At 36.9% G+C, this 13160-nt stretch overlaps 1 protein-coding gene across 2 annotated transcripts in view; it reads left to right on the forward strand.

Annotated features, from left to right (window-relative positions):
• The window catches only part of SPATA17 (spermatogenesis associated 17), a 229228-nt gene that overhangs the window by 154419 nt on the left and 61649 nt on the right, over positions 1-13160 (forward strand). For both annotated transcript variants that reach the window (XM_015116149.3, XM_077987022.1), the window contains one exon: positions 7139-7271. In XM_015116149.3, coding sequence (XP_014971635.1) covers positions 7139-7271 — 133 coding nt within the window. The remainder of the gene's footprint in view (positions 1-7138; positions 7272-13160) is intronic.

Genomic DNA, 13160 nt, shown 5'->3' on the forward strand with positions numbered 1-13160 from the left:
CAGTAGTGCATGCTAAAGAAATAATAGCATCTTACAGTCACTCTTATAAGAAGTAAACTACTACTTGAATGTATGAAGTTCAATTACTCAAATATTGCAACAATAAAATTCATAAGACCTTATTTGCTATTCTGTTATCTCATTATATTTTCTTGTCTATAAAGGATAGGAGGTTTTGAAACTTGAAAAGTAAATAATTTTATACCTACTTTAAGAATAAGAAAAAGTATGTGTTTCTCTTTTCCCACCTGAAAAAGTGAATGTGTCAATAGTCACTTACCATTTAAGAGTCCTGTACTTATTTTATAATTCATAAATACGAAATCTCTTCCAATAAAAGGTGGAAAATGTCAGACTTCTCTGGGCATCAAAGGATCATAAGGCATGTAATTTAGCAACAGAGTTTAGAGAGAGGAATGTGATAATGGGCAACTACCTTGATCCTCAGTCTTTATTAGCCTTTGTAATGCTGTGGCCAAGTCAGCCCCTCAAGGAGAGAGCCAGTGTGGCACATCAACAATGGTTACAGGATGTGACAAGAGTATCTGCAACTGGGCTAATATTCTCAGTTGCATAGAGATGCAACATCCATCATAGAGATGTTAAGTAAGACAAGATGAAACTGCTGAAACTTGACCTGTACTGATAGGAGACAATATAAGCACCCTGGCAAAAGCATTCTATTTTCCAGGCAACTTGGCTATGTTCTTATAAGAGCCCACATATGTTTTCCAATCTTGTACCTCTGAGCATCTATTCATATGGATCCCTTACTTGCATCTCCATCCTCGATTCCCATTTCCATCTAATGGAATCTGACCCATTTGTTAAAGCCCAGGTTAGATAGTGCCCTTCGTGCTCTCTGTTCTCATATGCTTCTTTTATTGCCTTTATCTCAAAAGCTTCACGCCCATCCTACCCTCAACTCCCACTTTATACTGTCGCAGTTGTCTTTTTCCCTCATGAGATTCTAAGAGCCTTTGGGCATCTGCTTATTCTCCTTTTTATACTCATAGTGTCTAGTACAATGTATTGAACATAGTAGTTAATAAGACATATCTGGTGGATTTAATTAACTATGAATCAAGTCACCACGAGTTTATTATATAGTTAATATTTGCTTACCTAATATAGATCCAGAACTGAGTATCCCTTTCGGTATCACCAGGGCTGTCTCTAGGAGAAGCCTAAGACCCCTTTGCCTCCCCTTTCCCAACCCCCACCACCACCCCATTCCGACTGTCTCCATTCAGCTCAAGGAAGAGCAGGGCTGCTATGATCTGTCCTACAAGGTATGGTGGTTCCAGTGGTGGGGTTCCCTGTCTTTAGATTGTCTTTTGACCTCCCAGGAGATTTAAGTAGTAAAATGTCACCCTGGATTTTCTCCCTATGGGAAGAATCCTTACCCGTCTCTCCCTTTCCTTTGACTTGCCAGTAAGGAAACAGTAAGGCTATTCTTCCTGGAGAGATAACTGTGCTATCTGTAAGCTCACCTCTGATTTTTGTTAGCTGTTGAGATGCTGAGGGCAGGTCCAGGAGCAGTCCTCACATTAGAAATTGTTGGATTGGCCGAGCGCAGTTTGCTCATACCTGTAATCTCAACACTTTGGGAGGCCAAGGCAGGAAGATTGCTTGAGGCCAGGAGTTTGGGACCAGCCTGGGCAACATAGTGAGACTGCATCTCTATTTTTAAAATTTTTAAAATAAACAAATAGATAAAGTGGAGGATTATACAAGCTCTGCTATAAATTTTTAGAGAAACTTCTTCCAGTTTGCTATTTCTCCTACCTCTATTCTAGATGAAAGAACTATTTGTATGCTATTGTATAGCTCATTGGAGAATGTATTACAGTCTGGAACCAAATTCCTGACTTGTGGTAGAGTATCCCTTTATCCTGTTTTATGTTTAATACATAGTTTGCACTGGGAGCTCTTCAACTGAGAGGGGGCTGATCTAGGACGTTTGGTGTCTGAGACTTACCTGTTCCATAGCCATTTGTTGATATCTATAAATCTCTATTGCTATGTCTATTTTGAAATAATTACCTAAGGCAGAATCCACTGAAGATTGTGTAACTATCCTATTGGACAGTCATAATTCATGCATATGTAAAAATAAAGAAAAATGGTTTACTGTTTATATCAATCTGTAATATATTATTGTCAATGGATTGTCTTTTGTGTGTGTGTGTTTGTGTGTGTATGAGACGGAGTTTCTCCCTTGTCACCCAGGCGAGAGTGCAGCGGGGCTGTCTCAGCTCACTGCAACCTCTGCCTCCTGGGTTCAAGTAATTCTCCCTGCCTCAGCCTCCTGAGTAGCTGGGATTACAAGTACCTGCCATCATGCCTGGCTAATTTTTGTATTTTTAGTAGAGATGGGGTTTTGCTATGTTGGCCACGCTGGTCTCAAACTTCTGACCTCATTGCCTTGTTCTCCCAAAGTTCTGGGATTACAGCTGTGAGCCACCACGCCCAGCCTCCATGGATTGTTTTCACGGACAATCTTATCTCCACTAAGGCTGTTCATGATCTACTTTGTTGCCTTCACAAGAATCAAATTTTCTAACTGTGTTGAATGCTTTTCAGTTTCTTCAGCATTCCGTTTTATGCTCTAACTCACCTACATATATTTGCTTATGTTGTTTTTCCCACCTTAAATAGCTTCACCAGATTCTTAACTTGAACTCTACTAGCCTTTCAACACTCAGTTCTGGCATACGTGGTCTGGGAAGATAATTTTTCCATGCCCCACCCTCCATTTCCCTGCCAGTAATTCCCTATACCCTCACACACACACATGTTTATGCAAACGCAAATCTTCCTCTTTGCATTAATTGACTCTTGTCCATACATCCATCACAAAACTTATCACATTCTACTTGTGTTTATTGTCCCATTTCATACCGCTACTAGAAGGTGAATTCCTTTCAGGTATATTGCATCTTCCATCATTATACCACTGTATTTTTCTTTTCTTCTTTTTTTAAATTTTTTTGAGACAAGGTCTCACTGTCACCCAGGCTGGAGTGCAGTGGCACAATCTCGGCTTACTACAGCCTCAACCTCCAGGCTCAAGCAATCCTCCTGCCTTAACCTCCCAAGTAGCTGGGACTATAGGTGCACAACACCACGCCTGGTTAATTTTTAAAAATTTTTATTAAAGAAGAGTTCTCACTTTGTTGCCCAGGCTGATGTTGATCTCCTGGCCTCAGGCAATCCTCCCACCTTGGCTTCCCAAAGTGCTAGGATTACAGGCATGAGCCACCCTGACCAGCCCTGTATTTTTCAAAGTGCCTAGTACATAAATTTATTTCATTTAAGAGTTGGTCCATGAGGCAGGGTGCGGTGACTCCCGCCTGTAATCCCAGCACTTTGGGAGGCCGAGGCGGGCTGATCACGAGGTCAAGAGACAGAGACCATCCTGGCCAACATGGTGACACCTCGTCTCTACTAAAAATACAAAAATTATCTGGGCATGGTGACATGTGCCTGTAGTCCCAGCTACTCAGGAGGCTGAGGCAGGAGAATCGCTTGAACCTGGTATGCAGAGGTTGCCTTGAGCCGAAATTGCACCATCTCAAAAAAATGTTCAATGAATAAATATTTAGATAATAGAGAAATCAGTGTTAGTTGGAGTGGTAGATTAGGCACCTGGGACAGCTGGATGTTAAAGTGGATTTTGAAAGAGGAGTAGTGCATGGATCAGCATTGCAGGAGGAAGAGCATGAACAAAGGCATAGAGGTAGGATGGGAGAAGAAAGGCAAATGACATCAAGAGAACAGCAGGTAGGGAGTGGTTGAACAGCCTGAAGAGATCAAGTGCATTAGAAAAAGCCTGAAGGCTAGATTGGAGAATTTAGGCTTGATTCAATAGGCAAGAGAGGTTCATAATTTGAAGATTTCAATTATCTGACAGTGAAATAAATGCACTGATGGAAAACCTAGAGTTATGTGTAACAATAGTAGGACTTTAATAAAAGGTGAAAAATTAAAGAGAGTTATAAGGCAGAAAAACAATAAATGTCATTTGTTAGTGTCTTTATTTGGAAAATACATATATGTATATAATAATAAAATAATATTACATGTACTCAGTGTACAAAGACTATAATATATTTACAATGGACCTATTTTCCTGGAAGCTAATTAACTATTTTTAATTTTTGCTTCCTGAGACCTCTACCAATTCTTCCGTAACTGCCCAGACATTCAAGTTGTTACTTGTTTGTATATACTGCTGTATCTCTACATTGCTTTCAAGAATTTTTGCCAGATCTATGTCTTTGATAAGATTGTAAAAAAAAAAAACAGGTAAATACATGTATTACTTTTCTTTAACATGAAGTTTAGTTGATTGAAAAGTACTCACTCTAAGCATGAGCACAACTGAATACATATTAAAAACTGGTAAAAGAACATAGTTTTAAAGTAATTGATAACCACATAAAATTTTATTATAAACTAAAGTGACTTTTTCAATGTTAGTAGCTATTTATACTTTATAGAGCAAATCTGATTTATGAATTAAATATTTTTTCCTAATTTGAAGATAAATGTTATTTAAAGATTATAAAATATCTAAATATTTTTGAATATACATACATGCACATATATATGTACAATTAAGAATATGCATATGTGTTACTTTCATGAAACATGATAGCTAAATGAAAGTAGAGTTAATTCATGAGCAGGGAAGTACCCAGTCTTCCAGCCTTGTTTCAGCCATCCATTCCCTTGAGAAGGCAAATTTTGTTCAGAGACAAAAGAAAAATGTACTATTAAAATGCAATTCAGAAGTGATAAAAACTGGAAGTGCAGCAGCCGGCTCACAGCACCTCCTTTGTATACTCAGGGACATTGGGGCCACATTAATTTTTGTGTGTGTGATGTCCATCCCATGTGCAAATTAGCACTGGAAGGACCATAATCTATCTTATATGAGAGCTCTTTTCCCAAGTGCATATGTAATACATGCTTCTGTAACTTTGTATAATTCAAAGTTCTGTATTCTGTTTATTTTTTATTTTAAATAGTGTTAGAAAATACTTTCTTTGGAAAATATTAAGAATTTTAAAATAAATATTAAAAAGAAATTGCAGAGAAGTGTTAAAATTGATGAAAGAATGCTACTTTTTCTAACTTTATTAAATGACAAAAATAATAATTTTCTATTGAATTTAGATTTTTAAAAACACCTTTCTTTATCTTAACTAAATGAGATCATCTATATGAAAATATTGGCATATAGTAATGGCTCAATAAATATATGTTGAACCTCAACTTTTTTTTAAAGTCTGAATTTCAGAATATTTTTCTTAGGAGAATATTTTATTTTGCTATATATAGTTTCTATTTCCCAGAGCTTCCACTTTTCTCTAAATGTTTCTTTTATTTAAAAAACCTTCCAACTTTTATTTCATTAATACCATGTCTCCTTTGATTATATGTGTTAAAAATTTCTGAATTTACTCCTTTTTGCTGCATCATGATGTCTGTTTCCTCTAGCTTATTCCTTATGTTTGGATTTGTGTCCTTCTTCCACATTGGTTATTTTCCCACTGGTAAACCATTCTTAAGTTTATATTAAAAGGGAAAATGCAAAAATTAGATTAGAAACTCTATGGGTGTAAAAGAGTGGCTTTTTGATAGATTTTATTATACTCTGATACACCCTTTTAATTAAAACATCCCCAAATTGTTGATATTTGAACTCGTTTCTCTAAGAACTGTCACGTCTTTTCAGAAGATGCAATCAGTCTTCTGAAGGATATAAGTCCAAGCTGCCAGTGCACTTAAGAGACGATCAAGGAAAGAGTTCAATGGCCAGTCTTTGGATTAAAATCTACATATTCCATTTGGTGCCTCCCCTTGGCCTTCCTCAGTACATGCTTTCCTTGAGACTAGAGCTTTTTGGTGTAAATTTTTTTCTGAGAATAGGCGTTTATGGATACATGGACTGGGACATGGACCTGGGGATTTCATTACTCCTTACATAAGCTTTCAGCTGTTTTCAGCTTCATTCCTTCTCTCACTTTCTGGAATAATTGTAGATTTATTTCCCGAGCTTTTCCCTGGTTCTGCAGGACAAATTGCCCTGTTTCTCTTTGACATCTCATTCTTCTGGCACCTAGATTTCAGTTTTCTTAACTCTTTTTTGTCATTTATGAATTTTCTATCTTCCTTCCACCTGCTAAAAATTAATTTGTGTTTTCAATTGCTCTTTCTTATTTTCTGTCCTATTTCTTCCTATAGGTTTATAACTTTTTAAAAAAATTTCTTTACTCTTATTTCAGTGTGTTTTGGTGAGGGATCTGGGTTACACTAAAAGCATATCACAATCTTAGATGTTCTGTGAGAGTTTATATGGGTTTTAAAAGTTTGGTCTTTTCTGTTGATCATAAAAATATCTAAAGTAATAATGATGATGATAATGATAATGGTTGCTGCAACAGGTTCCTTCTATTTTTACATCTGCTTTTAGCACCGACATTATTTATTGGACACAATCTTTTCAGCCTCCATGTTAAATACCTTACATAAATTAAGTTGTTCATTCATTGTAATAACGCTATATGGAAGTCAAGGCTCATTCAGGTAACTTGCATAGGGTAATACAGCTAGCAATGCAAAGCTAAGGTGTGATTACAGGTCTCGCTGACTTGAAGGCCTCATTATTCGTAACTGCTACTGCTACCAATAATGCCTCCGTTATTCAAGTGACTTAAAATTGAAGAAAGCCTACTTCAATGAGAATTGACTGTACTGGCTGTCCTTTTGATTTAGGGATACTATTTTAAAATTAAGAACATTTTCATTTATATGATGAATTTTGAGTTTTTTGGCATAATTAATTCATAAATGTATTATTTAGCATTATCTCTATATAAAATACTTGAGACTCACAAAAATTCTGTGACGAACATTTTAGTATCTCCATTTGCAGAATACAAAATAAAGATTAATAGAAGTAATTAACACAGGTAATCAATGGCAGAGGTTGAAATGGAATCTAGGTATTCTGATTCCAAATCATGTATTATTTTCACTGTACTATAGTACTTCTCCAAAGCCTTATTTTAAAAATCAAGTGTCTCTAAAAATCAAGTTAAGAATAGCTCCTAAATATTTCTTTCAGGTTTTTGCCATTTTCTTCATACCATAAAAATGAAAAGTACATCCCATCAATGCATTTATCAAGCAAGTATTGTCCTATTTCTCACAAAGAACAATTCCGAAGTGAAAATCCTAAGAAATGGATCTGTGACAAGGTGAGTCAACAAAACATTTAAAAAAGTTATTCCTTTTTAAAAGCTAGAAATATACATTAATTAGAGCAAGTATAAATATTCTTATTACAATTAAGACCTTTATGGTAACAAAATTATTTACAGACAGCTGTTTTAGGTAAAGATGGTGTTGCTGACCTATGTAAGATTTTTTTTTTCAGTATTGCATTCTTAAGTTTTATGACTTAGCTATAACTTAGCTGCCCTAGGGTCAAAGGCATGGATCACTGGCACTGGCATATGACCAGGGTGAGGGCTTGAGTATGAGGTCACAGAATGGAGTTAAGCTAATTCTCAGGCATGGAGATCGGGGCTTCTTTGCTCTCTTTCAATCTATGTATGTATGTTTATAGATAGCTAAAGAAGGGGGGAGAGAAGACATGCATTATATAAAACATGATGTATCACATACATTTAACGTGCATATATGTATATGTGCAACTCCTGAGTGTCATATGCACTTGCATAGCAGGTACAGCACGTATATGTGGCACTTGTGTGATATATTAGTCTGTACTCAGGCTGCCACAACAAAGTACCATAGACTAACTTCAGCCATAGACATTTATTTTCTTACAATTCTGGAGGCTGGAAGTCTGAGATAACTGCCAACATAGTTTCTGGTGAGGCCTTTCTTCCTGGCTTGTAGGCAGCTACCATCTCCCTGTTTGCTCATATAACCTCTTCTTTCTGGGCAGAGAGAGGGCAGGCTCTCTTGTGTCTCTCCCTGTAAGGGCACTAATCCCAAGAGACAAGGACCACCTTCATGACCTTATTTAAACTCAATCACCTCCTTACAGGTTCTGTTTCTAATACAGTCACATTACAGGTTAGAGATTCAACCTATGAATTCTGGGGAAACAGAATTCATTTCATAGCCTTCCATTCCTGGCCCCCAAAACTCATGCACTCTTGAATGCAAATACATTCTTTCCATCTCAAAAGCCACAAGAATCTTAATACATTTAGTACCCGCTCTAAACTCTAAAGTCATAGCTAAATCGTAGGAACATGACAAGGATGCCCACTCTTTTTTTTTTTTTTTCTTTTTTGAGATGAAGTCTCGCTCTGTCACTCAGGCTGGAGTGCAATGGCGCAATCTTGGCTCACTACAACCTCCGCCCCCCGGATTCAAGCGATTCTCCTGCCTCAGCCTCCCAAGTAGCTGGAACTACAGGCACATGCCACCACGCCTGGCTAATTTTTTTGTATTTTTAATAGAGACGGGGTTTCACCATATTAGCCATGATGGTCTCCTTCCCCTGACCTTGTGATCTACTGGCCACATCCTCCCAAAGGTCTGGGATTACAGGCATGAGCCACCGCACCCGGCCTCAAGGATGCCCAGTCTTACAACTACTATTCAGTATAGTACTGGAAGTCCTAGCCAGAGCAATTAGGCAAGAGAAAGAAAGAAAAGGCATCCACACTGGGAAGGAAGATGTAAAATTGTCTGTTTGCAGATGACATGATCTTAAATATTCAAAACCCTAAAGACTCCACACCAAAGACTATTAGAACTAATAAACAAATGCAATAAGGTTTCAGGATACAAAATTAACATACAAATATTAGTAGCATTTCCATACACTAACAATGAACTGTCCCAAAAAGAAATCAACATCATAATCCCATATAGGAATAACTAAGGAAGTAAAAGATCTGTACATTGAAAACTATAAAATACTGATGGCATAAATTAAAGAAGACACAAATAAATGGAAAGGTATTCTGTGTTCATGGACTGGAAGAATTTAATATTGTTAAAATGTCCATCTAAACAAAGTGATCTATTGAGTCAATGCAATCCCTATCAAAATCCCAATGTCATTTTTCACAGAAACAGAAAAAATAATCCTTGACCAGGCTGGGTGGCTCATGCCTGTAATCCCAGCACTTTGGGAGGCCAAGGTGGGCAGATCACTTGAGATCAGGAGTTCGAGACCAACATGGCCAACAAGGTGAAACCCTGCCTCTACTAATAATACAAAATGTAGCCAGGTGTGGTGGTGCCCACCTGTGGTCCCAGCTACTTGGGAGGCTGAGGCAGGAGAATCGCTTGAAACTTGGAGACGGAGGTTGCAGTGAGCTGAGATCGTGCCACAGCACTCCAGCCTGGGTGAAAAAGTAAGACTCTGTCTCAAAAGAGAAAAAACAAAAAAGAAGAAGAAAAGGGAAAACAATCCTAAAATTCCTGAACCACAAAAGACCCTGAACAGCCAAAGCAGTCTTGAGCAAAAAGACTAAAGATGTAAGGATCACGCTACCTGATTTCAAATTATATTACAAAGTCATAGTAATCAATACAACATGGTCCTGGGATAAAAAATAGAATAGGATACAGAACCCAGAAATAAATGCACACATTTATGCCCAATTGATCTTTGACAAAGGTGCCAAATACACACAATGGGGACAGGATGGTCTCTTCAACAAACGGTGATGAGAAAACTGTATATCCACATGCAGAAGAATGAAAGTGAATCCTTATCTCACACTATATGCAAATATCAACTAAAACTAGATTAAGACCTGAAACTGTAAAACTACTAGAAGGAAATATAGGAAAAAAGCTTCTTGACATTGGTCTAAGCAATTATTTTTTGGATATGACCCCAAAAGTATAGGCAACAAAAGCAAAAATAGACAAATAGAATTGCATCAAACCAAAAAGCTTTGCACAGCAAAGGAAATGATCAACAGCATAAGGAGACAAACTATGAAATAGGAAAAAAATATTTGCAAACCATACAAATTGATAGAGTTAATATCTGAAATATATAAGGAACTCATACAGCCTAATAGCAAGAAAACAAATAACCTCTTTTAAAAATGGGCAAAAGACTGGAATAGACATTTCTCAAAAGAAGACATACAAATGGCCAACAAATATATGAGAAGATGCTCAGCATCACTAATTATCAGGGAAATGCAAACAGAAACCACAATGAGATATAACTTTATACATGTTAGAATGGCTATTACCAAAAAGACAAAAGATAACATATTGGCAAGGATGTGGAGAAAATGGAATGCTTGTACACTATTGGTGGGAATACAGATTAGTACAGTCATTATGGAAAATGGTGGTTCTTCAAAAAATTAAAAATAGAACTACTGTATAATCCAGCAATCCTATTCCTGGGTATAGATTCAAAGGAAGTGAAATCAGTATATTGAAGAGATATCTGCAGCCCCATGTTTACTGCAGCATTTTCAAAATTGCCAAGATATGGGATCAAATTATTCATTGAAGGATAAATGGATAAAGGAAATTTGCTAGATATACACATTGGAATACTATTCAGCTTTTAAAAAGAAGGACATTCTGTCATTTGTGATAACATGGATGAACCTGGAGGACCTTACACTAAATGAAATGTTAGACACAGAAAGACAAATACTGCACGATCTCATTTATATGTGAAATCTGAAAAAAATCAAACTCAGAAGTACAGAGTGGAATTGTGGTTACTAGGGACTTGAGGCAGGAGGTAGGGGTGAGAAATGAGAAGGAGACATTTGTCAGAAGGTACAAAGTTTCAATTAGGATGTATAGTTCTGCAGATCTATTATACAGCATGGTGACTAAAATTAATACTGTATTGTATACTTGAAAATGACTCAGAGCATAGATCTTAAATGTTCTTATCACAAAATAGAAATAACTGTGCTAAATGTTATGCATATGTTAATTAGCATAATTGTAATCGTTTCACAATGCATATGTATACTGGAACATCATGTTGTACACTGTAAATATATACAATTTTTACAAATGGTCAACAAGTATATGAGAAGATGCTCTACATTACTAATCATCAGGGAAATGTAAATAGAAACCACAATGGCATGTAACCTCACACATGTTAGAATGGCTATTAACAAAAAGACAAAAGATGGCACGTATTGGCAAGGATATGCTGTGTTCATGAACTGGAAGAATTTAATATTGTTAAAATGTCCATACAACCAAAGTAATCTGTTGAATCACTGAAGGTGTATTTAATTTGTTAGAATGTCTGTTCTAACAAATTAGAATGGTATTTAATTTGTCAATTATACCTCAGTAAAGCTGTGGGAAAACAAACAAAGAACTACCAAGAAATGCCATATAATCAGATACGGGTGAAACTTGCCTCATCCTGAGGTAAACTTCGTCTCTAGCTGTGAACCTGTGAAACCAGTCAAGTTACGTGCTTCCAAAATGCAATAATAAGACACGCAAAGGGGAGATATTTCTACGCCAAAAGGGAAAAATTGGAAGAAAGGAATGGATGATGTGTCTCAGAGAAGTGTAAAACCTAACAAGGCAAATTCTATTTGATGTTAAGACTTGAAAATAATACTTTTTGGTTCAATATTTTGCTCTCCAGTTCCTCTGGGATGGCAGGGTCACCCTGATGACCCTGTGAGTGAGGCAGAGTCTCTCTGCAAGGGCCCTGCCCACAAGGCTCCCTGTAAAGGTGGGTCCTGCCCTAGAGGCACTGAACAGGGTCATCCTGCCCCATGGAATCTGGAGAGGTGGCCCCAGTCTTTGAAACCTGGAAGGAAACAGTCCTGCTCCCTGGGCCTCTTGTAGGAGTAGCAGCCCCAGTGATCTCTGAATCCCCTTAGGGGTCATTCTTCCCTTTGCGTGAATAGTGGTCCAGTCCTTGTAGAATCCAAGAAGTCCCACAATCTGCCTTAATTCTTTTCTGCTTTCTCTGCACCATTTACTTCAAACTCTTGGTGTCTTAGCTGGTATAATCTCATCTCTGTTCCTGGTTTCTGTCAATAGAGCTGATGAAGTCCTTGAGTCCCAATCTCTCTTTATCTGTTTATTAGTCAAGAATTTTTTTCTAGGCACTGGAAATATAAGATATTGTTTCTGCCATGTTATGTGTTTCCTTAGCAATATGTTCCTACTCTAGCTCAAAACCCAGCACTCACAGACTGTTGTATGACATCATTTAAACTTAATCACCTTCTTAAAAGCTCTGTCTCCAATATATAGTCACATTGAGAGTTAGGCTTCAACACATGAGTGGTGGGGGGGGGGGTAGGCTACAAAATTCAGGCTATACCACCTAATGTACATGTTATATATGCAGCACACATACAGCATGGTGATTATAGTTAATAATGTATACTTGTATACAAACATACATATACATATTTATCTTTGTGCTGCACTTATAGATAGGGAAAAAAATTGAGTGGCACATATATACCATGGAATACTATACAGCCATAAAAAAGAATGAAGTCATGTCCTTTGCAGCAACATTGATGTAGCTGGAGGCCATTATTCTAAGTGAATTAATGCAGACATAGAAAATCAAATTCTGCATGTTCTGACTTGTAAGTGGGAGCTAAACAATGAGTGCACATGGACATAAAGATGGAAAAAATAGATACTGGGGTCTCCAAAAAAGGGGAGGGAGGGAGGGAGGAATTGGGGCAAGAGTTGAAAAACTGTCTACTGAGTGCTATGTTCAGTATTTGGGTGATAGGATCAATAAAAGTCCAAACCCCAGTATTAACATAATATATTCATATAACAAACCTGTGTATATGTACACCCTGAAACGAAAAAAAATCACATATAAAAGGAAACCTATTTTACTGTCTAAGGACATTCCTAAGAGAGTTTGCTTTTCTGAAAACATTTAGTGTAACTGTCATTACACTACATATTCTGCAAAATTTAATTATTACGGTTCATCATATTATGTTTTATATCTATAGCTTTTTAATTTAATTTTTGGCTTAGAATAAAACTTTCAATAGATCTGAATGAACAGGATAATGTATATTTATATTCCTTGCCCATATTGTAATTCAATAAGGGCTTCAGAATTAAGAACATTAGTCAGAAAACATGATATA

This window comes from Macaca mulatta, chromosome 1 (assembly GCF_049350105.2).
Source record: "Macaca mulatta isolate MMU2019108-1 chromosome 1, T2T-MMU8v2.0, whole genome shotgun sequence".
Lineage (NCBI taxonomy): Eukaryota > Metazoa > Chordata > Mammalia > Primates > Cercopithecidae > Macaca > Macaca mulatta.